The sequence below is a fragment of the Myotis yumanensis genome, unplaced genomic scaffold (genome assembly GCF_028538775.1).
Source record: "Myotis yumanensis isolate MYYU_CA2020_CCGP unplaced genomic scaffold, mMyoYum1.0.hap1 SCAF_8, whole genome shotgun sequence".
Taxonomy (NCBI): domain Eukaryota; kingdom Metazoa; phylum Chordata; class Mammalia; order Chiroptera; family Vespertilionidae; genus Myotis; species Myotis yumanensis.
Window position 1 is genome coordinate 6,622,483 of NW_027223759.1, and position 25,598 is coordinate 6,648,080.

At 45.6% G+C, this 25,598-nt stretch overlaps 1 protein-coding gene across 6 annotated transcripts in view; it reads right to left on the minus strand.

The window, feature by feature from the left end:
* ANKRD44 (ankyrin repeat domain 44) overlaps positions 1-25,598 on the minus strand; it is a 223,762-nt gene that overhangs the window by 55,001 nt on the left and 143,163 nt on the right. For 3 of the 6 annotated variants that reach the window (XM_070421756.1, XM_070421751.1, XM_070421755.1), the window contains exons 11-16: positions 19,888-19,970; positions 18,699-18,762; positions 16,181-16,249; positions 14,561-14,701; positions 13,150-13,230; positions 9,503-9,614 (exon numbers count right to left, since the gene is read on the minus strand). In XM_070421756.1, coding sequence (XP_070277857.1) covers positions 9,503-9,614; positions 13,150-13,230; positions 14,561-14,701; positions 16,181-16,249; positions 18,699-18,762; positions 19,888-19,970 — 550 coding nt within the window. Of the gene's footprint in view, positions 1-9,502; positions 9,615-13,149; positions 13,231-14,560; positions 14,702-16,180; positions 16,250-18,698; positions 18,817-19,887; positions 19,971-25,598 lie in introns of all 6 variants that reach the window. The other 3 variants (XM_070421753.1, XM_070421750.1, XM_070421752.1) reach the window with 1 other exon arrangement.

Below are 25,598 nucleotides of genomic sequence, written 5' to 3' on the forward strand. Positions count from 1 at the left end.
AGAGCCCAGAATGAGACATTCTGTCCCCTTAGCTCTCTCAGCACGTCACCTGCACCTCTCTTCTGGGGCACCCTATTTTATCTTGGATGATGAAGGGTAAGAATAAGAGAAATCCAGAACCCTAACAGGGCAACTGTGGTCCTTTATTATAGTTGTTTGTTTACATGCTGATTCCCATCACTGGAGAGCAAGCTCCCTGATACGGGAACTTCTCTATCTTTTCAGACCTGGCATAGAGCTCTGTGCCCAGGACATAAGGGATACTGGTTCAGATACATTAAATACAGTCATAACAATAGCTTCTACTTGTACGTATCCTAGGCCAGCACCATGCTGCACACTTTCCTTACATCACCCCATTTACCCCTCAGAACAAGCTAATCCCTACTTGACAGATTAGGGAAGATATGGAGGCTTACAGGAGTGAAGGGAAACGCTGTGAAAACCTTGCAGGTAGGTGATGGCAGTGCTGGCATCTCAATCCAGCCTGACGATCCCGGTTCTTCAACTCCCAACCACACCACATGGTATGGACACCAAGGATGGCCAGTGGCACAGTGGGAGGAGGTGAGCGCAGACTCCACACACTGGGCACAGCCTGTCAGCCTCTGCACTGCCACTGGGGGGCAGCGATGAGGGCAGCGTCTCCACTAGACACTTGTGACCTAACAGATTTGTGGTTGTTAATAACCAGAGATACCACCACAGCAAGCGAGAACAGGGGAGGAAAATAGTGAGCGTCCTCTGTAGCCGAGAGAACTGCATACAGTGCATGGGAAACATGACAGACCCCTTCAGAAGAAATTAAAGCCAAAGCTTTGGCAGAATAGGAGGGGACAGGGCCAGAGAAATAATTTGGGGATAGTTATTATACTCCTATTATTATCCTACAGAGAACTAGAAAATATGAATGACATTTTGAGCCAATAGATGATATAGATATATAGATATAGATATATAGATATATGATATAGATATGGATAGATAGCCAATATAGATAGATAGATAGATAGATAGATAGATATAGCCACACATTGCCCTATAATTTACTCTGTGTCCAGCAAGTAGCCACCCTAGCTGATGTAAGAAAAGTCACATAGAAGTTGTCCCAGTGGACAACCAGCTTGGTGTCCATGGGGTCCAGGAGAAACAGTCTGTCTCGAGGAGAGAACGCCTGGGCAGGTCGCCAAGGGTATTCTGACTGCAAAGCACAAGGCCTTCGTAGGAGAGGAAACCTTAGGTCACTACAGCGTGAGCTCATTGACGTTTACTCAATTCCTTTGATTTTAATTCTTCACTCAGGAAGCAAACTTCTGAACTTCATTCAGTTTATAAAATTGAGTCTCCTATTTGGAAGGGAACGTAGCTGTGGCAAATGACACGAATCCCTGGCCCTCCTAGTAGTTGGACTTTTCACTGTAACTTCACAAAGGATGTTCCTGCTCGTACGACTCATCTGCCTGATAAGGACTAATACAGTGTATGAGCCTGCAAGAGCTCACACGCTGACCTTGATTGCCAGCCTCACCAACTGCCAGGACCAGTGGAGCCTTTAAAACCAGTCAGTCCACAGGAAATATTTGCTGTAATATTCCTCTCACTTTTAAAAACATATTTTGAGAGAATGACACAAAAAACATAGGCTTGTGTGAAATGATTGCTTTGGGTTATTTCTACTACAGTCTGTCTCTTATCAGCATGAGGAATTTGAGACCCAAAGAAGGTTGCTACAAACTGAAAAATCTTTATGTAATTAAAAAAATAAGTGTATGTGTGTGTGAAATAAAACATGTGTTTGGGAAACTATCAATTCTTCCTAGGGGAAAAATGCTATGAAGTTGTCACTCTACATTAAATTGCTTCCCAGTGACCAAGTATATTTTATTGTCTAATATTAACAAAATTTCCTTTCCAAGTGCTGAATGGCCCACAGCATTTAAGTGCAGTGATGTTACCACTCAGGTTATAGGGGCTGCTCATACAGGAAAAATCGATCTCAGTTATTGCGGAGGGATTTGGTTTTTCCAAACACCCCCGTCAGCGGTTACAGATGGCCGAGCCTCTTCCCCCTCCTTGGGAATCTTAGAAAGGCTCTTTGTTCTTTGAATCAGACAGAACCCCATGACCCGAAGGCACAGGTGTGTATGTGAGCTCTTATTCCGACTACAAAAGCTCAGGCCTCTACACTTTCCATTACCGAATGCGGATCAAGAAGGGAAGTGGCCATGATGGGGACCCGGTCCTGACCTCACCGGCGATGTGTCCGTGGCAGCTGCCAAAGATAAAGTATCTTTGGAGGAACAATCCTGCTGGGAAGTCACTCCTCCCCCCAACACCCCCACCCCCACCCTCTCCGGCTGGAAGTGGTCCTCCCTGGCAGCTGTTATCATCAGGAGAGTGAGGCCAAGCTGGCAGCAGCTGCTATAAAGATACTGAGCAGAGGTTCCAGAGGGAAGGCTGGGTTCCAGAGCGCTTTGATAAAGCATGTGCCGAAGCCCAGGCTCCGTGCCCCAGAGTGCAAGCCGGGGATGTACCTGAGAGTGGTACCTGGGGTCCTTTTCCCCCTCGCTGGGTGGGTGATGCTATGAGGTGGGTCCACTCTCCTGACGAAAAAAGACAAGGCAGACTGCTAGTCAAGACGAGGCTCGCCAAAGAGATGGATGACACAGACATAACTGTCACTGGCATTGTCCAAGGCTCTCCTGCTTCCCTTAACCGAAGCCTATACACTGCTTGTCTTGCCCGGCCGGTGTGGCTCAGGGGTTGCGCATCGACCTATGAACCAGGAGGTCACAGTTCGATTCCTGGTCAGGGCACATGCCTGGATTGCGGGTTCCATTCCCCAATGGGGGAGGGGGGGAGGCGTGCAGGAGGCAGCCGATCAATGATTCCCTCTCATCATTGATGCTTCTCTCTCTCTCTCCCTCTCCCTTCCTCTCTGAAATCAATTTAAAAAATATTTTAATAAAGTACTGCTCGTCTCAGCGGTGCCTCAGTTGGCTGTCACAGTCTTGGCTGATGTGGAATTCAGATGTTCTGGGATTGATTTGTCCCTCAAAGTCTGGAGTTTGTCCATCCTCCCGAGCACAGTGGTTCAAAGCTTGGACTGTAGAGGGAGTCAGACAAACACGGGTTTGAGTCCTGGTTCTGCATCACACCAGCTGCATGGCCCAGGGCAAGTTATTCCATCTCTTGGTATTTAGAATTCTCACATGTGAAGTCTGGGTAAAAACAGGAGTTACGTCCTAGTGTTGCTGGGAGAAGTAAATGAGATGATGCCGGCACAGGGCCTAGCCCAACCTGCTTGCAATAAATGTTCATTGTTATGACTTTATTAAAAATAGGCATGGTCGTTAAACTTCTCCCCCGTGAGAAAAGGCCTGGAAAGAGAATTAGGGTTTTGTTTTGTTTAAGGGATTGATTCTTTTAAGAGATGAGGTCTGCCCTGCTCAGCCTGCCTAATGAGGCTATAGCTGAGTGGAAGGGAAGAAGGAAGGAAAGAAGGAAGGGAAGGGAAGGGAAGGGAAGGGAAGGGAAGGGAAGGGAAGGGAAGGGAAGGGAAGGGAAGGAGGGAGGGAGGGAGGGAGGGAGGCAGGGTCACTTTTTTAGGCTTTTAAACTACGTTTGTTTAAGAAATGTTCCTCCTTTATCGCTGAGTCCCTAGAAGCTCCGTATCAGGAGGAATAACGCCTCTTCTCTGACTGCCTTAGTGCCCACTATCCACTGAGAGACATGACAGAAAAGGTGAGTGGATGTGAGCGTGTGGTTTTAATGTTGTGGATGTCTTCATACCGGTTTGAGACATCAGTATGGGCCTTTATATCTCGAAAAAGGGAAAAATGGAGGGAAGATTGCAATAAAATGAGTTTGTGCTGGGAAGTAATCAAATCTAAAGAAAAAGCCAAGCCGCAGAGTTTAAATTTTCATTTCCTCTCTCACCTGTGTCTTCTCTGAAATACCTTCCTGACAAGCAGGACCCGTCACTAGAACAGGTGCATCTATAAAACAGCGCTTAGGTTGTATCACTAAGTCCAATGTAATCACTCCCAAGTGAATTTCACTTGTTCAACAATGTTTGACACCTGATACAGGCTTGGCATTACTAGAACCGTCTGTCTGACAAAGCTGATCTTTAAATTCATGTACATTTAGAGGATAATGGTTGATTTTCCTTTGGAACTGGGCATCAATCTTTCCTAAAACTGTGACTCTTAAGTGTGCAACTTGGTTTTGAACTAGCAAGTCATGGGGTGAACCAGAACTTTATTCTCCTTTTCCCTGTAGCAAGTCCGATCTCCTTCACGAGGCTACTTCTTCTGTGCCTGTTGCCCACGAGATTCCATGTTTCCACTGAACTAACTAGAAGCAAACGCAAGCCCAGCATTGTTGAGGTTCCCACTGCTCACTGGCGGTCTGCCTGCCGGGAGTCACAGACACCCCAACCTCTTCTCTCAGCCGTACCTCCGGGGACAGGAAAGAGCCAGCAGACACTTGTTTGGGGCTGGGATTCAGGTTTGCTGGCTTCTCACCTTCTTGTCTGCAGATGACTACTTAGTACCTCTTCTTTTTTAAACTCTTCGATTCTCTGCGTTCTTAGCCTCGAAACGCTTAAGTAGACATTGCTAACATAAGCACCTCTGCTACAGAGCCAGGCGGTGATGGTTTCTTAAAGGCCTCTGATAAACACAGAGACCACCCGAAACACACAGTAGTTTACTTGGGAGCAGCATAATTTCAGTGTTCAGTGGCCCAAAATATAGTGGCCTTCAGACTATCTTCAGAGAATCTCAGAAACTCCTAGAATACACAGGCAGGGGCGTCTGTCACCCCCACACACTCTCACAGTTGAAGTTCAAGTTGGCTCGGAACAGGGGAGAAGGCCGGGGGGAAGCAGCCAAATTCCCAGAGACTTGGCATGACAACGTCTTGGGCTGAATTGGTTCAGAAGCTTCGAGTTTTCAAACAATCCCTCTAAGTTTCTGCAGGTGATTTATGTCATTATATTGGCACATACATTTTTCCATTTCAGTATAACAAAACCACAAAAATCTTGCTGTCACAGACAACTCTTTAGTATTGTTAAAGAAATTCAGTATGCCCATATAAACACACAGACTCCAAGTAAAGGCATGATTCTCCAATCGTTCTCTTCTGAGTCAGTAAGAGTGAAGACCTGAGGGGAGGGGAGGGAGAGGGGAGGGGTTGGGAGGAGGGGGGAAAGAGGAAAAATGGGACTTATCTATAATACTATCAATAATAAAAAATATATTTTTTAAAAAGAGAATGCATTCCAGACCAAGGAGAAGGGAGGCATCGAGCTCTTCTTTAACCCCCTTCTTCCCCTGAAACATAAGTTTTATTCAGACAAGCTGCTGTGGTAGCCAGGCTCCTCCTTGCTGCTTCGATATTTTGAGCTCAATCGCATGTAACTGATCACAGCCCTTGGCATGCGTCTGTGGGCAGATTTTTGCTTGCACCTCTTTGGCCAAGTCCAGCCGAGAATGCTGGCCTGAGTAGGCCGACTTGGCAGAACTCTGAACCTGGGCTCCTCTGTTGAGGCCAAAGGGTTCATACTACTTTCTAGAAGGTTTGTGCTTATGGAACAAATTCGATATATGTTTATGTTAGGAAAACAGAGTGAAAAGGACAAAAAATCATTTCTGCTCCTTTTCGATGATAGCAAAATAGACTGAACACAAAGTAGGGTTTACAAATGCTCAGCCTCGGGTCACAGACGGGACGAACACACCGAGTGAAATGTCAGAGTCAAATAAAATGTGCATCAAAGTTAATGACCCGGATTTAACGATGCGCATGATCACAGGAATTGCTCCGCTAAGTGGGAAGAGCGGCAGAAGACACACTGTACCAACCTCGCAAATCAGCTGCTCTGATGGCCAGCACCCTGTCCAGTCCTGTCCACCGCCCGCAGCACAGAGGCCTGGCCTGGCCAGAGACGCCCAGAGGCCACGACATCCATTCCTCCTCTGTGTCCCTTCCGGAGGCCAGAACCATGGGCAAGGGAACACGACATACAGAAGGTCTCCCGGCATAATGCCTGCTCAGAGGCTCGGCTGAGCTCCTTAGAGCACCACAAACATGCCTTTCACTGGCATTATTCTGGCCCCCAGCGCAGAGTCAGAACCAAATGTTAGACCTATGAGCCCTGGAAGTGTTGGGGTGTTTGTGTGCTGAGAAGAGGGAGAAGACTGGCCTGGCAGCGATGAGTCTCAAAAATGTACCTTCTAGTGCACACGGGCGCATTGGTTTGCTTCCCTGATGTCTGGGACCCAAAGAAATGGGAGTTTTAAGGAATATGAGGGTATTGTGGTCTGAGAGAGAGAGAGAGAGTAAAACTAGAAAAGGTGCCCCTCAAAAAACCCACTTCTCGCTTCAAGAACAGCCTTCTCCTTCTCACTAGGGAAAAGAACCTATAGAAGGTAATGAATGCTAACTCAACTTACTGTTCATCATTTCACAATATATGTAAGTCAAGTCGTTAGGCTATCTCTTAAATGGATACAGGGCTATATATCAAGTATGCCTCAAGAAAACGGAAAAACAATTAAATGGCATAATGTATGCAAAATTCCTGGCATGTGATGAACACACAACAAATGCCATTGGTGCTGGTCCCACCCTCCCCCAAATCCCCACCATTGATGGGCCAGTGGTGGGAGCAGACACCCACGGTGGTCGGTGGTCGGACTCTCCGAGGCCACGCCCAGGGGGGAGCCCAGGGTTGTTTTGTTTTGAACAGGAGGGTGCAGGGTGCAAGGATGCTTACAGCCTGCTCAGGATCCTTACTTATTGGAACTGCCCAAGAGGAATTTTAGGGTGCGATTCACAGTGGAAATACACAGAACTTTCTGTATAACCATAATAATTCAGGACAACGGGAGAATTTCTCTCCCATCCCTGTTATAAATGACCCATTGGGCTTCTTTTCCGAAAGCAAACAATGGTGACATTTCTACCAATTTATGTTGCTAATCGGGTCCTTTTCAGCTGACAGTGCTAATTGAGATCAATTACTACCCCACCTCTCACCCCCACCCTCGTCCCCCTGACACCTGATGTTTGAATGTCTTGTAATGGCCAAGAATCGTCATCTCTTTGTGAATCACACAGAGCAAGTGCCATCGAATCAGAGGGGTACTTTCATTCACAAACAGAACTTGTGAAGCCTCTGGTGGACAGAAACCCTGGTCACTGGCTAACAGACATAAGGGCCCTGAGCTGGCTTCCTGACAGATAAAAATAACGTGCAATATATTATTTACAGAGAGAGAAAGTGTTACAGGGGCATTCTTTAAAACCGCACTAGTTGCCCTGGCTGGCGTGGCTCAGTTGTTTGGGCATCCTCCCTCGCACCAAAAGGTCACTGGTTCAGTTCCCGGTCAGGGCACCTGCCCTGGCTGCAGGCTCGATCCTGGAGACGGGGGCGGGGGGGGGGGGGGGGGGCGGGGGGGAGGTGGTGCAGAAATACCGCTCTCACATCTGTATCTCCCTTTCTCTCTCCCGCCTTCTCTCTCTAAAAATCAATAAACTATTCTTTAAACACAGACACACACACACACACACACACACACACACCAGCACAAGTTATTAAGACTGCAACAACAAACTTTGTAATAAAAGTTTCGATGTCCAATTACGGCATGGTTTTCATCGAGAAAACCAATGGAAAGCAGCCACTGTCTGACTTAATCTCACAGGACACCTTTACTAGAACCACTCAGCTAGGCCACGCCTGAGTTCCAGATGGACAGAAACAGGCTCTGCTCAAACATGATGACTGTTGTGTGAAGCCACTAACTTTGGGGGTGATTTGTTATGCAGCCACCGTAACTGGAAGAACTAGAATGGAATCAAAGCTAGAGGGGAAATGCCACCCCCAAGGTCAAACGGGGAAAGAAGGCTCGGAAGTAGTCCAGGATTAGGAAGGCAGGCACCATTCACCAGTAAACGCCACACCAAGAAGACCACTAGAACAATCACCCTCTTCTTTCCAAACTGGGGGACCTTTGTGAACCTGCATAACGGTGTGTAATAGTAAGAACGACCCTATTGGAACCGCTTGAAACCGGCAGCAAAGCCAAAGGGAAAGGAACAAGCGGGGGCATCACTGAGTCACTTCCCCGCAGGCGTGGGCAGGGCTGCTCTCTCGCTTTCTGCCTCCTGCCTCTCTCAATCGCTGTGCAACTGTGCAAGGTTCCCCCGGACACCGGACACCTCTCAATGGCTCTGACAGTGGGACTTCTGCTTTTAAAGAAACATGGACAAGAGCTGGGAGTCCAGTCCCCAAAGGTGACACCTCTCATTAGACCAGAGATGGGGAGGGTGGATGGCCCATGTATCCTGGTGAAGTTGAATGAGGGGGATGCTCTGGAGATGGCCAGTGGTGGCCAGCAGAGAGAATCCAGCCACAAATCCACATTTCTTCTTCCTATTCCACCCAGGGTTTTCTAGCAGCCAATTTCACATACGAAGTCTAGAGTTCTACCTCCTCTTGAGATGCTGGAAGTCTGGCAACCCCAGGTATGCATTCCCACCTGGTCTCCGTGAGCTGGGGCTGACTCGCTGTTTCTACCTTTAGACCAGCGGTTCTCAACCTGTGGGTCGCGATCCCTTTGGCGGTCAAACGACCCTTTCACAGGGGTCGCCTAAGACCATCCTGCATATCAGATATTTACATGACAATTCATAACAGTAGCAACATGACAGTTATGAAGTAGCAACGAAAATAATGGGTCACAACATGAGGAACTGTATTTAAAGGGCCAGAAGGTTGAAAACCACTGCTTTAGACAGAGCATGTGCTCTCTAGCTGCCACAATCCCCACCACTCCCTATTGCACACCTGGGCTTACTTCACTCCTTTACTTTACATTTCTGGTTCCTGTGAGCATGTGAGTTTGTGTCTCTTTTGACCTATACCAGCAGAGGCATTTCAGACTCCAAACCCCAAAGTGTTCTTTGATCACGACAGGTTTGAAATTTCTGGTGGTTTGGGAATTCCAGTACATTCTGATTTTTTTGTACCCTTGCCAATTTCTTTCCCTAGACTACACATTGGACTGTAACAAGCCCACATGCCTCATGATTATGTAAATTATCTTACAACAATTCTCCTGAATATGGGGGTGCTACGTGCGCCTCCAGAAACATATACTGAGCTTATCTGATACGTCCAAATGATCTTTAAAATACAAACTGCGTCCGTACACAGGTCTTACATTCTCGGCCCAAGTTAATGTAGAAAAGAGTTCATTGTCAGCCATTTCTAAGATTAGGATGGACAGAAAAGGAGCAAAGAGATCTCACACGATCCAGTTAAACAACTGAATCACTTACCACAGAACATCTTTAAGGTGGTTTCTAGGGGGACCTAACTAGGTAGTCAGGCCCTTTGCTGAGGCATTAAGACCAGCACTGTCTGGTCTGGATGCATGTGTGTGTGTGTGTGTCAGAGAAAACAAGACAAGGCAAAGCGACTCACCAATTCCAGACACTGCCTGTGGCCGTAGGCAGCCGCGTAGTGGATGCTATTGTAGCCTTCCTTGTCCCGGAGAGATGGGTTGGCGTCATTTTGAAGCAGAAACTCGAGGCATCTGTAAGTGTAGGGATGAGGTCATTTCAGAAAACATCTCCGGACCAAAAGAGATACTGAATGCAAATTTCCTCCTATTATGAATGCTCCACAGAGCACTTTGTGAGTTTAAGCATTTCTTTAAAAATCCTACAGCAATGAGGATTTGTGTCCTGGAAGAGCGTGTGTGTGTGTGTGTGTGTGTGTGTGTGTTTCAGCTTAAAACTGCCACTCTAGAATTCAGGAAAGCCTTTAGCACAAGACAGTCATTCAGTTCTTTTTCCTTCTCATCCTAAGGTGGAGACCCTCCCTGTCAGCACCACTGACTAGTCAGGGTGAGAGCTCCATGTTCAAAAGACAAAGTGTCCGGACCCTTGCGACAGGGCCAGCCTCGGAGAGGGGGTTCTTTCCACCTTGCTATTGGAGACTCCAAGATCAAAAGGTTGGAAAAGGAAAGTTAAGAAGTGTAAGAAGACAACAACAACAAAAAAGAACCGAAGAAGAGCCTAAGTGATGAAAGTATTAAAGGAATGGGTAAACATTTAAAAAACATAAGTCAGTCGCCACAAATGAAGAAAAAGACTCCAATTGCACCACTAGGAAGAGAGACTAAAGCAAATAATAACTAATACATTTTAAAAGCCTTTGATGACAAAGTTGTCATTTTTCTGAAAAAGCCACAACACTTGGAATAGCTTAGAGCAGCGGTTCCCAACCTGTGGGTCGTGACCCTTTGGCGGTCGAACAACCCTTTCACAGGGGTCGCCTAAGACCATCCTGCATATCAGATATTTACATGACGATTCATAACTGTGGCAACATGACAGTTATGAAGTAGCCACGAAAATAATTTTATGGTTGGGTCACAACATGAGGAACTGTATTTAAAGGGCCAGAAGGCTGAGAACCACTGGCTTAGAGGAAGGCGTGCGGCTCCCCTTTCCAGACGAGCCCCAAACTCCAGGACACAGGCCTCAAGGACCAAACCAGTTCTGTTCAGGGTTTATCGCAAATGGAACAATCCTGCTGGGGAAGATGGAGTAAGTCGGCCACACCTCTTGCTCTGTGATTTCAATTTAATCTTCTTCTTATTTTAATCCTCACCTGAGGACTGAGGATATTTTTTGCATTGATTTCTAGAGAGAGTGGAAGGGAGTAGGGTGGGAGGGAGAGAGAGAGAAAAATTGATGTGACAGAGACACACTGACTGGTTGCCTCTCACACCCAACCCGACTGGGGTGGGGATTGGGCCTGCAACTCAGGTACGTGCCCTTGACAGGAATCAAACCTGTGACCCTCTGGTGTGCAGGCTGACACTCAAACTACTGAGCGATGCAGGCCAGGGCTCGATTTTATTTTTGTGGCAGTGGGACCAACAACTCCTTCACAAAACCAAGCTGATTCAATTTCCTATCAAATTAAAATTGTAAGATTCCGAAGCCTATACTTTAAATAAGAACTCCCAAAGGAAAATTTCTATAGTGCACAGAAGAACTTTCAAGTGACATTTACCTATCTTTTTGGCAAATGCCACAAAGAGAAAAATAGATCACATACAGAGACTGTTTAAAATGATATTTTAATTTCTAGAAAAAATAGATGAAAGACATACATTTTTAAACCAAATACCTCCATGTCACATGATTTATCCATAAAAATACTCCATAATAATAAGTCAAGCTATTCTTGGGGCCCTGACGTCATACTGCCTCTGGTGACATGTGCCTTATAAGGAAGTCCTCCCTTATCTGGGTAATAAAATGCCCATGGGCAGGACTGCAGGTGTGACTCACTGTAAACCGAACTTGGCTCTTCATATAAAACATTCAATAGGAATGGCATTCTATGGATGCACAACCCCCAGCGTCTGGAAATCTGTTGACCAATTGAATATAAAATTTGGAAAACACTTGGAATTGCTCCTAAAGAGTTAATCAATCCAGAATATACCTGACCTATACTACCAACAGTGCTACTGAAATAACAACAGTTGGACAGAATTTGAAAATTCTCCGTGTTGTTTTTTATGGGACAGTGATTAACTAGTTTTAACTGGAAATGCTTATCTTTTTTCCTCCCAGGGCAGTTCTGGCACCTAAGCTGCAACAGCAAGAGATGCACATTAGGCCAGGGGTGTATCTGGATGGGGGGGAGAAGGAGGGGGAGTAGCCTCTTTGCATAAAAGGGCTCTTGGGCAGCAGTTGGGCAGCAGGTGGCCACCTGCCCCGCCCCTCCCGCCCCTCCCTCTCCATCAGCTGTAAGCCGACTGCTCTGGCCTGGGCAAGCCTGCATTTCCTAGAGAAGGAGCATTTGCTGAGATGGCTTAAAATCCCAGTCTTTAATATGATCATTTTTAAAATATATTTTTATTGATTTCAGAGAGGAAGGGAGAGAGAGATGGAAACACCAACGATGAGAGAGACTCATAGATTGGCTGCCTCCTGCATGTCCCCCACTGGGGATCGAGCCCGCAACCCGGCATTTGCCCTGACCAGGAATCGAACCGTGACCTCCTGGTTCATAGGTTAATGCTCAGCCACTGAGCCATGCCGGCCGGGCCTTAATATGATTATTTAAATTGCAGAGAATTAGAGTAAAACCTGGCCAGTCTGCTTTACACTCAGCAGTGTTTCCCATTGCCACCCAGTAACAAAGTTATGTCCCTGAACCTGCACCTGAGCCACCCTGTAACTACATCCCTCGACTTCCTGTAGACAACTTCTCACTTGTAACTCTAGGCCCCGGTCCTGACAGCGGGGGGTGGGGGAGTGGGGGGGGGGAGCCCATCGGGCGGGAGGAAGGCCCTGGAGTGGAGAAGAGAGCAAGTCAAGGACTGTGTGTGTGCAGACTTGGGGCACTACATCCAGTGGGTCCCGAGACCAGAAAGTGGGCACCGTTCATTCGTTTGCCCACCTATTCAACAACTACTTACTGATCACCAGCTGTGTGCTGGTCACCGCGCTGGGCGGCACAAGCTTGTCACTGTGACCTGTCCTGCAGGAAGGACTCCCAGGGACAAAGCATTAGGGCTCCCCAGGAATCAACACCCCTGGGGAGACAGGCACCCCACCCCATCACAGGAATGGCAGAGGCAGGGGGAGGAGGGGCATGAGCAGCGGCTGAGGGCAGGGGGCTGTGTGTGTGCTGATGTAAGTGTTGGGGATGAAGAGGAGAGTACAATGGGTGTATTTCCCACTGAAATCTCAACGCTTTTATTTATAGAATCTGCTAAGCAGTTATCCGCAGGCCCTACAGGAGAGCCTACCCCTGGGAGGAATGTCAGGGTATCGCCCGAGGCACCCGATACCTGGCAGAGTCAGAAGTGATATTCCAGACACATCTGGTTCCAAAAGCCGCTGACCAATCACAGCCATGGCCGTGCCCAAGCTCACCATTTTAGAAAGAGTGCCCCTGGGTGACAGCAGCCCAGCTGAAGGATGTCTTAAAAGAACAGTTTCTTCTTCATTAACGACAAGCCCACATCACCTCCTCAAGATCCCAAGTGAAAACCCCCAATAGCCAGGCTGGCCCCATGGCAACTCAGGGAAGTAACTTACAGCGCGGCCTCTTTCTCCTTCATCTCGCGGGCACTTTCGAGTTCCTCTGAGTTTTCGTGGGCATTTCCTAAGGTGGTCTTACTTCTCGGCGTGAGGAAAAGAAAGAAAACTACAATTAATGTTTTAGTGGCCAAGTTGCTAATGATTTTGGTGCTATTTAAAGCTCAACGACTTTTCTCCCAACCCAAAGAAATAAGCACTACAGAGTTTTCATTGAGGATCTACAGGGTGTCCCCCCCAAAAAAGGTATACACACTTTAACAGCTGAGAATTCACTTAATTTTCACTCCTTTTTGGGTTTAACTGGTTTGAAATAATGAGTGAAGCCAGACTATGCTAGGAACAAAGAAAATTTACCCTAAAGTGCCAGTAGACTTATTTTTCAATGGAGAAATATAAAAGATAAAGTTTACAGTACAAAACCAGCATCCGTGGATGAACTGAGGGCGCACAAATACGGAACAAAATGATCTTTGATGCCTGCGATCCCAGGGCCTCGCACTAATCAGCAGTGCCTGGGCCAGAACCGTCATCAGTTTGAACACAGGCATTGACAAAAAAAAATTATTCATTTCCCTAGATTCTTTTAAATTTTGAAAAATGAACTGTATGTTAATACACACTGATTTTATAGTCACCCAGAGTGCAAATGCATTCTGGGGGGACGCCCTGTGTGTTAGGCATGGTTCTCTCCAATGCTCCCCAGCACTGACCCAGAGTCAGTCCCACAGCCCGAGGCAGCAGACAAGGCCCTGGAAGCTGTTCCTCCGGAGGAGGCCCTGGCCCTGAAGTCTGTGAGAACAGCTCAGACATCACGGGCACCTCTCCCGCCTTTGCCCCCGAACCGGCTCACTTGATCCTGCTTCCCATTCCCAGCCACCCAGACTCCAAACACGGCCAGGGCAAGACTTCCTGCCCGCCAGCTCCTGGAAGGGCGTCCACACCCGCGTGGGACAGCAGTGCCTGCTTCACACATGACACTGCATCTGAGGCTACGGGGCTGACGCATGGATGGCTATTTTCCACACAGGACACACATGTCAGTTTTACCGCAGATGAAGCATTTAAGGGCTGGTAATGAAAACTGCAGCAGATGACAGAATAAATGACAACAGATTTTTGAATGGGCTGACAACCTGGGCTTGACAGCTCCCCTTGGCATTCCACCCCAAACACAGAGACGTGACTGTGCAGTGACATGAAATCATCACACATCAAGAGAGCAGAATGGGGAGTGGCGGGGGGGTGGAGGGGTGGGGGTGGGGGGGTGGGTACGAAGCATCTCTAACTCCTTCGATCTGGGTGAGAGAGATGCTGCATCCCAGCATCCTTAAGGCAGAATGAAGGAAATTAGCCAGCCTCCCCTCCCCCTCCCCGGCCCCAGGGGACACAGGGACAAGGCTGCCTTTACTTTCTGTCCATGTCGGAAGCCGCGGCGTAGTGCAGAGCTGTCCGGCCCCAGTCATCGGTCTCGTTCACGTTGGCCCCCGTGGTCACTAAGACCTCGATGCAGTGAAAGTGGCAGTTCGCAGCTGCATAGTGCAAAGGGGTCCTGGAAGACAGGCGGCAAGGTGTGACCTCCCCCAGGCGGCACACAGGCCCATGAAGGCAGGGTTCCTACGGGTGTGGAGAGCTCTTCGTCCCCCAGAGCCCGGAGGCCAGGGCGGTGCCTTCTGTGACGGTAAATTGCAAGTGAGGCTACAGAAACAGTGGCTTCAGACAAGGCCATCCACCTGCAGACCTGCCTTTCCACTCCTCACGCCTCTCCTGGTGCAGGTCGATGTCACTGCCCACATGAAACACTGCAGTGCCATCCCTCTTAGCCTCCTTATCTCGAATCAATCCTCCATTGACTGTCTAGTTGTTCCAGATGAAGAACTCGGTTTTCTAAGGTCCGATACCCACATCTGACAATCCCGTCCTAAAACTTCTGATCCTCCCCCCTGACAAAGCCCCGTGTGAAGCTGAAGACCTCCCCAAGTTGGTCCCAATCTACCTTCATGGAGTGTCTCTCTCTCCCCTAGATGAGCCCATTATTGAATCCCAACGAAATGACCTGAGGTTGTCCCTGTCGTGTTCACACTCCCCTCCACTTGGCCACATTGCTTTCTTCCCTGGAATGCAGCAGGGAGCAGCATTCCACCCATGAAAACCCCAACTCCACCAGAAGTTCTCTCTCTTCTGTCTGAGATCGCCGAGCACCTGTCTGGGCCTCTCTCATCCTGTGCTGCCCTGATGTTAGCTGTTGGTGTCGTCTCACCTTCTCCACTGAACTATACGGCTAATAGGAAGAGCGATACACATGGAATCCGGAGCCCTGGGTTCTGGTCTGGACAAGTGTGCAGGCCAGACCCAACCACATCCCCTCTCCAGGGCATTGTCCTTCTGGCTACAAGGACCTCAGGTCCACTTGAGCTCTGAAATCCCATGCACGTGCACAACTCGTTTAGTTTCTCTGGGCTCAGTTTTCTCGTTAATTAAAAAGGATAATGAGCATCTCCTTGTACCTCATGGAGTTACTATGAGAAGCCAAGCGAGTAACATTTAGAAAACACAGCCACTTGTAAAGCACACCGCAGAGCAGGAATATAAGGTTTTATATCACTTATTTTTAGTCCTCAATTATTTTACAGTCCATCTGGTGTTGCTAGTATCAGGGGATACTAGCCAAACAAATTGCTAGAAATGGAGTAACTGTTTTTGTCAAGTACCATTTATCAATTTTCAAGTCCAACTATTTTATATTTTGTAGGCAATTGATGGGCTCTTTGACCACTTGATTTACTCCTTTTTAGTCCAAAAAAGGGAAATTATAAATATTTTACATGTTGGATTGCTTATGTTTTTGTTGCTTTGTTGGCGTTTCGCTACAAGAAGGACTTCCTTCCGAGGATGGACTTCCAACTAGCTCCCCGTTTACCATCCCATCATCACATGACAGCATCACATGACAGCATCACATGGCTTCCAGATGGACTGCTCCCTGTTGCTGTTATTTAGGCACCGGAAGCAGAGTTCCCTGTTTACATACCTCCCACACTTGTCCTTTTTGTGGAAATCCGCTCCACTGCTCTGCAAGAGTTTTATACATTCCACGTTACTGGAAAGACAGAGAACATCACTCAGGGGTGGCGGCGACCTGCGGGGCTCACTGCAGGAAGACCTGTGTTCTGCAGAGTGCGGTGGCGGGAAACCACAGTTCCAGCTTTAGATTCTAGCAACAACCTGAACATACGGCAAGGCCATATTAAGGACTTACGGTTCCTACAATTATTTTTTCAAAGCTAAACGATCAATACGAGAAAGAGCTTGATGAAACATTTTCAATTCCATGACGATGGCATTTAATGGTTATTATATGATTAAACCTGTCAGTGGTGGTCTCGTCATGTACCCTAAAATTCTCTTTCAAAACCATCAGGAGTGTGGGAAACAGCCCTCTAAACCTAGGGTCATGTCACCTTTAAATAATGAGCCAGACTGGAGAGCATCACCTTTCATCATGGCAGAATGAACTCGCCATGACCACCATTTCTGACCCAGACCTTCCCTAATAGAAAATGAAACGGCTGCGTTTCCCTGCCTCTGTGATCTCGGGAAGTGAATGTGCGGAACCACAGCCGAGAATGATATCGTGGAGCGCAGTGATCTTCCAACGCTCCTTTGTCATTCGCAGCAGCAATAAATCATGTTTAGTGGAGAGCGAAGGACCCAGCGAAGTGAATTTTCCTATCGAAGGGCTTGTAGTTAAATATTAATTCTAACAGGAGTTACAGACATGGGTTCAGAATGGTGTGCTGTCACTTTCTGTACAGGCCTGATATATTTTTTTTTAATGTGGCATCAGAGGAGACAATCATCCATCATTGTTCTAAACTTAGAATACTAAGAAGTGGCCTGGGGTTTACTGTTTTATTATCATTTAACTAAGAAAAATGATCTCGTTCATGATAAGCCTGAGCAGGGCTCTCCCCACCCCACACCCACCCGTCATTGCCACCTTTCTCAGAGAACAGGCTGTTTTAGCCATAAAACATGAGAACTTTCGAGACCACTCTGAGCTGGGGTAGCCTGCCTGCTGATATAAGCACCTGTCCTTCCTGCATGAAGCCAGAGGCTCAGAGGCAGACAGATCCCAGGTGTGTGGCTCACGGAGCCCACGTGATCTGGGGAATGAGGTGGGGAGAAGGAGGGTCTTCACACAGACAATAGTGTGGTGAAGGGGGGAGCTAGAAGGGGTCAACGGGGAAGAAAGGGGACATATGCAATACTATCCATAATAAATATTTTTAAATAAAAATAATAATACAAAATTATGAATATAAAACTAGATTTCAGATCTCAGAAGGAAACCATGCAAATAAGGGGCCCTATAGCTTCAGTCAACCCACTTCTAATATACAGACAAGAGGAGAGGTGTTGTTGGTTCTCAAGGATTAGGAAATTGATTAAGAACCAACATCTTGCCGAACCGGTTTGGCTCAGTGGATAGAGCGTCGGCCTGCGGACTCGGGGGTCCCAGGTTCGATTCCGGTCAGGGGCGTGTGCCTTGGTTGCCGGCACATCACCACTGGGGGGCGTGCAGGAGGCAGCTGATCGATGTTTTTCTCTCATCGATGTTTCTAACTCTCTATCCCTCTCCCTTCCTCTCTGTAAAAAATCAATAAAATATATTAAAAGAAAAAAAAAAGAACCAACACCTTACCCAAACAAAGCCATCTGAGAAAGGCCAGGTTTGGCTGATGTGTGGTCATACATCAAAATATATTGATGAGAACCTTAATCTAACCACTGATATCAAAAAGAGTATATCTGATGAAAAATTATCTTTTTTTTTTTTTTAAATATATTTTATTGATTTTTTACAGAGAGGAAGAGAGAGGGATAGAGAGTTAGAAACATCGATGAGAGAGAAACATCGACCAGCTGCCTCCTGCACATCCCCTACTGGGGGTGTGCCCACAACCAAGGTACATGCCCTTGACCGGAATCGAACCTGGGACCCTTCAGTCCGCAGGCTGACGCTCTATCCACTGAGCCAAACCGGTTTCGGCGAAAAATTATCTTTACAATAAAAAAAGGCAAGGGTTAAACTTCTTTCTTATCCTTTGGGTTTTCTTAAGCGTTGTTCACATTTAACCGCTACGAAGACTTAAAAATAAGGACAAAAATGTCTGTAAATGAACTCAATCTTGGATTCCCTCAATCAAATTATTTTCTCTCAGTGTAGGGAGTACCAAGGAGATGCATATTCTATAGGGTGAACATTTATAATTTAAAAAAAAACGGAAAGGAAAGAAAATGAAGAGAAAGGCAGAATAAAACCAAAGAAAAACTATTTCTAGATGAGATGGGCTAAAATTTTTCTCTGGAAGGACAGTAACGCAAGTAAATCTGGAAATGCAACCCAGCGATACTTGGTGTTGGTAGAAATGGTTCTGACCCAGTTCACTAAGGAAACGACCTTTGAGTCACAGACCACTGACGTCCAGTGAGAGGCATTCGTCATTAAGAAAAGGAAGTCACAACCGAAATTGCTCACTACTCACCCTCCTGCAGCAGCGGCATGAAGGCACGTTCTTCCGAATTTATCTGGGGTGTCTATTTCAAAGCCTGCAGACAGCACGTGCTCATTACTAAACAAGGACACTATGCTATACTTTTGTCCTAGTTAAACCACAAGAAACATTGCAGAGACAGAAAAATCAGTTAGTAGAAAAACCAGAATGCAAAGCAACTGTAGTCAGAAAGAGGTTGTCATGGAAACAAACGAATGGGAACCGCTCAAGCGTGGCAATTTTATAGGAAGAACCGGGAAGTCAAGAGGAATTTATTTTCACATTCAGCTCTGGGTGAGCCACAGCCCCGTATTTCAACCCCAGGATAGACATTGATGGAAACCCATTGGAGGCAAGGAGGGCGACAGCTGGGCGGACAGGACACACGGAGAAAACACGGAAGGTACAGGAGGGATCCCAACATGCCGGCATAGAGAGTTTCTTAACGTATCATCAGCTGCCAGTCGGTCTGAGGTTTGGGAAACGTGCTCTCATGCAGGGATGCTTTTTAGACATGCCAAAGGCAGTGGGAGCAGGATCCACCAGAGGTAAAGTACTTAAAGGGGTCAAATGCTTCTGGAATATCTGTGGAATTAATTCATAAACAGTCTTTGCCTTGCAGATCTCCATCGCCTTTGAATACATGGAGGTTGGCAGAAGCAGTGATAAGAAAGATTAGCAAGGCTCCAAACCAGAACAGATTTCTTGGTTCCCAACAGGCCCACATTAAAAATAAATAAATAACTAAATAAAAATGAGACCTAATTGGAGGGGCTCAGCCATGGCGATTTTTCAGAGTCCACGGAGTGGAAAGGTCATATGACATTTTCTACTGTCAAAATGGGGGCGGGGCGGGGGGAGATTTGGCCCCTTTCCTTTGCTGAAAAGTATTAAATGCTAAGCTACCATTTTAAGCTTGAAAGAAGTTTTCTCCATTTATGACAAACGTGCTGTGAGCTGTGGCCACTGCTGCCTGTCTCTGACTCTGGATCCCCCGAGCTCTAACTTAATAAACAGACAAAACTCTCATTCAGGGACAGCAACGCTGACATTCCGGCAGCGACAACGGCCAGGTGATGAATGAATGACATGAAGCACAGGCAGCTCTGAGCAGACACAGGGAGCCACGTGGCTCACACAGGACACATCCAGCCTCCTCGCTGGCGATGGAGGTACTCACCCGACGACAACAGCTTCCGGCAGCAGTCGGAGTGAGCGTTTAGGGCAGCTAAGTGTAAGGGGAACATGCTATGGATCCCACACCTGAGGAGGAAAGAAACAGAGCAGCTCACGGGAACAGCTCTCAGGGTCCATGCAGACGGACGATGACCTTTCTAGGTGTTCTCTGCAGAAAGTCAAGCCCACACACCTGGCTCAGGGACTCCTGGCTGAAATAGTTGTGCAATTCTTCCATTTGAGAAGTATGATGCACTCATTTTCTGCCTTAAAGTAATAAAGTCCTGGACCTAAATCAGAAGTAAAAGCCCCTAATAATGTGAAGAAACTGTTTCACATAAACATTATGTGACTCTTTACATTTAAAATTAACTTCCTTTTCTTTTTTCTTTCAGGTTAGCAATTTTATATCTCATTAATTCATTCATTCATTCATCTGTTCAACACTTTCTAAGTATGAGATACTATATTAAGTGCTAGAGCAGTGGTTCTCAATCTTCCTAATGCCTCGACCCTTTCCTCATATTGTGGTGACCCCCAACCATAAAATTATTTTCGTTGCTACTTCATAACTGTAATTTTGCTACTGTTATGAATCGTCATGTAAATATTTGATATGCAGGATGTATTTTCATTGTTACAAATTGAACATAATTCAAGCATAGTGATTAATCACAAAAACAATATGTAATTATATATGTGTTTTCCGATGGTCTTAGGCAACCCCTGTGAAAGGGTCGTTCGACCCCCAAAGGGGTCGCGACCCACAGGTTGAGAACCGCTGTGCTAGAGATAAGACAAACTCTCAACTTTGAAAGCAACCTGCTTTATTCCTTGAATTAATAAGCAAATATTTAGCTTTAGCCAGTTTGGCTCAGTGGATAGAGCATTAGCCTGCAGACTGAAGGGTCCCAGGGTCAATTCTGGTCAAGGGCACATGCCAGGGTTGCGGGCTCCATCCCCAGTGAGGGGCGTGCAGGAGGCAGCCGATGAATGATTCTCCCTCATCATTGATGTTTCTATCTATCTCTCCCTTTCCCTTCCTCTCTGAAATCAATAAAAAGAAAAATAAACAAATAGTTATTATTGACCTACCATGTACCAAGCACTTCACTAAAAGTTAATAATGGCTGTATTATTGAAAATACCATTTTCAGTGAGAATAAAAACTATTTGCCTTTTGCAGGTAAAACTCCATCTTCCTAATAGACCTTTATCCTGCTCACGAGCCCACATCAGGATCCAGCCACAGAAGCGCCACTGGGAGTAACAAACCTGATCTGGCGTCTATTTCAAAAACCTAGCAGCCTTTCCCTGACAGTGTTCCAGAAAGAATGTGCAAAAGCACTCTCAGACAGATTCTTCCACCACAGCACAGTCCACAGGATGCGCCCTTGGGGGACAGGCAGCTTTTGATGTTAGCGCCTTCTGCCTCCAGGTTAAATCCTCCTCTTCCCATCACCTCTCCTTGAACAAGGACCCCAGCCGTGTGCTGAACTGTAGTTCACAATGAACAGCATCATCCGGAAGTTCCTGTGTACTTACAAGCACTTATATTGTTAGTGATCGTTGCTCATTACATCTCATTTTATTCAAATAATAGATTTCAGACTTTGTAAGCCCTCTGCATAGCACAAGCGAGGTCATCTATTTACACCTGTGGGTACATTACCTAAGATTCTTCTCTGGCACTAGTGGCCTGTTTTCAGATTCTATGCATCATAAAAAACGAGATTTGAATTTGGTTAAGTGTTGGATACATGAACTTCATTTGCTATCTCAAAAGTTATTCTGATGTGTGTGGATGTGTGAACGTATATCCGTATTCACAGATCTCTCATGGTATTCAGAGTGTCTGCGAAATTGGAGTCTGCTAGCAAGGAGCCCCCTCTCTTTCCATGAACACTTCTCTCTATTGATGAGTGTTTTTGCTCGGTCTTCCCTCTGTCCCTTTCTTTTCCCTACATGGAGATTTGAAGCCCAGGGTCTATAATAGCTGGCATCCATCAAGACATGCAATTTGCCTGTCTTCCGGGCAGTGTCACGCGCAGGAGCACTGCTTGTAATTGCCTCTCTCATCGTTTACAAAAAAACTCTGCAAAGCAATTGCATCAGCGACAACCTGGATGCTCACGGAGAGGAAGAATGTGCTGGAGGAGGGGAGAGCTTTCTGTTTGTGCTGCTGTTTCTATTGCTCCCTCGTGACGCCAGTGAAACACAGCAATTTCTTTTCCCGGATAGCATGTTTTAAAAGCTTCTAACTACATGGAACTGTAAGCTATGAGGTTTTAGCTAACAGTTTTATTTATTTTGGGCAGTTGAGGCAAAAATATATGATTAAACATCTCTGGACATTTCCAAGAGGAAGATGAATAGAATATTTTCTAGGGTGGTTTTAAGTTCCTGAAAAAACATGAAATCAAGGATTGGATTGCTCAAGATTTCTTTGAGACTTCTTCATTTTATATACATATATAAAATATTAAAATATAAATATGTTAAAATTTTATATTATATACTAGATGCATAATATATATATATATACACACACAACACAATGTATATGTGTACAATATATAATGTGTTATGTATCTTCTATAATATATAGGATTTATTTTCTAAAGAAACATAAAGATATATATTTATATAAAATAATACAAGCAAATGAATTAATGAAAATAGCATCAAACTCTATAAGAAAACATAAAAAGTGTAAGCGATAACATGACAGCAACAGGATTGTTTAACAGGATTATATTCTATAATCTTCATGATCAATATTTCCAATCAACCATACCACTTACCATCACTGTCTTTAGATAATTCATTATACTCTACACTAGCTAAATTACCTCTTTTTTTTCTTTCTTTCTTTTTTTTTTTTTTTGCTGTTAGTTATAAACCTGAGAAGATAAGGGAGGGAGAACTACTCTTAAAATGTCTAGCAAAAATTCTGTTTGGTATATATTTTTTTATTCCACAGTTAATAAAAAGTCACTACCTCAGTGCAGGTTTTGAAAAAATTAATTTGGACTCAAGTTCTACTGGCATTTGAACTTGAATATGCTGCTATGGTTCAAATAGGAAAACTAAATATTAGGCCGCCATTGGAAAGAACATTAAAGTAGAATTCAGAATCTCTGAATCACTTCAGAAATGATTCATACATTTCAAAATAAAATTCCTCCTTTATTGCTATTCAACAAGACTGCCCATAAAGGAAGGATTGTAAAACCGTTAGCAGAAAATGAGGATTCAACTGTCTTAGAGGTCAAATAAGAAGGACCACTCTTACATCATCAGGCCTACATCCAGGAAGGCCAATCACTGAGGGTGTCAGCTAAGACCAAACTTAACAATGTGTACGTGGCAGGAAAGAGGCGACCAATTCCAGCTAAATGGCTCCATTTATTTGACCAGACATAAAATTAATGGAACGCATTTGTATTAGCTATTTCTAATTCAGCTGTAAGCTGGCGTCTCCTACCCAGTTACTTCAGGATAAATGAGGCCAGAACAATTTGCAGACGGCTCTCCGGAATGAGCAAAGGACTTCTGACCCACTGGAATATCAGTTCTTTTAAGCATTAGCCTTGGCATCAGAGAGACATGGCTATCCCTCCCTATTTCTAGTCTTTTCTAGAACCTTCCTTTAGTCGGGAGTGGGGAACGGGGCCCGCAAAATCATTTGGTCTGGCCCCGCCAAGGCAACTGCAGAAGAGACTTGAAATTCAATAAATCTAGGAGCTTTTTTCATAGCAACATGAATCTATATTAAGTGAATTATAGTGAGCGAATGATGTTAGAAATACCCAAATGTGGTTAAGGGAGGGGACGGGGTCAGAAACTTTGAGTTTGAGTTTAGTCTTGCTACTTGCTGGCTGTTTGGTCTTCAGCAAGGACAAAGCAGTTCTCTCATCCAGAAAATAAAGATCATGGCCTCGCTCTTCCTTACCTCTCTGAGCTCCAGAGCACGGTCTGCGGCTGGACTCAAGGCTCGTGTCCCTTTATGGGGTGTCAGAGCCCTTTGGTTTTCTTCTCTAACTTTTTTGGGTTTGGGGCGCTTATCTCTAGGGTTTTCATTTCTCTTCGTCCTGACCGACTGTGCTCACTTCTTTCTCTGTCTTAACTGCAGCAGCATTCGGGATATCGTCAAGTAGGTAACTATTCTGAAACCCACCCCACCTCCCCAGGCCATCTACATTTGGCTCATGCTCAAGCAAGGCTTTTTATTCTGTTGTACAAAACTGTCAAGTAAAATAAGATTCCTAATAATACACTGCCCTCATATTGTTCTGCCCCTGAAAATTGTTATTGTTACCCACGGTCTCTGTGATCAAGGCTATACTCTTGATTCAAGTATCTAAGGCCCTCTGTAATCTGGTTCTACTACATATTACTAACAAATAATAGTTAACATTTAATGATAGCTTGTTTTGTGATAGGCACAAATAACATGGATTATCTTGTTTCATAACCTTAGCAGGTGTATGTATATAATCCATACAGCTCTTAACCTATTCCAGAGAGCTTTACTAGTAATTAAGTCCTTTCATCCTTATAAACAAACCAATGGGTAAGTACTATTATTACTCCCACTTTTCAAATGAAGCAACCAAAGCACAGAGAGATTGAGCAATGGGCTCAAGGCCACACAGCTTACAAGCAAAGCAGCTTGGCCTGGAGCCTGGGCAGTGACAGCCTGGGCCCCGCCAGGGACATAGCGCTGCCTCTGGGCAGAGCATGGCATCCCCATACACACTCTTTAAGCCCAAACTCTTCCCAGAACTGTACCCTTTTCATCTTTTGTTCTTACGTTCCTCTCTGCTTGGGGTCTGCCACCCTCTGCCTACCTAAACCTCATCGCCTGAAGGCTGTTCTGAGCAGTTGGCCACACGGGCGCTCTCCCCTTCCTGTCCACACTCTAGGGCAGTGGTTCTCAACCTTCCTAATGCTGTGACCCTTTAATACAGTTCCTCATGTTGTGGTGACCCCCAACCATAAAATTATTTTCGTTGCTACTTCATAACTGTAATTTTGCTACTGTTATGAATCGTAATGTAAATATCTGATATGTAGGATGTATTTTCATTGTTACAAATTAAACATAATTAAAGCATAATGATTAATCACAAAAACAATAGGTAATTATCTATGTGTTTCCTGATGGTCTTAGGTGACCCCTGTGAAAGGGTTGTTCGACCCCCAAAGTGGTCGCGACCCACGGGTTGAGAACCATTGCTCTAGGGCATACTGTCTACACCAAACATCTTGCCACCTACGTCCTGCTTCATTTGGAACTTTATTATATGCTAACTTGCATGGTTCTTTGTCTTGGGCAGGCCTTGGGCCTCCAACACAGTGATGACCTCCTTGAAGGTACCAACCAGGTAACTTCTGAAATTCCCCACAGCGCCTGGCCTTGTGACAGCTGGTCCAGATGCCCTATACATCCTTGTTTGAAGTGAAGTGTGAAATGAGGTCAGCTCCCCCTCCCTATGTAGCACATTTACTCAATTGGACCCTATAATTACATAATTAAGATAAAGCAAGCATCCTGAATAAACTCTAAATTTGCCCACGTGTGATTCATTTTCCCTGCTGAACTGACATGGAACATGGGAAAGAACAGAAGAATATTACAATGCAAAGTGAGGAAGGAAGCTCAAGTCTCCTTAATTAAAACCACTGGAATGGGCCTCTTATTGATGTGGC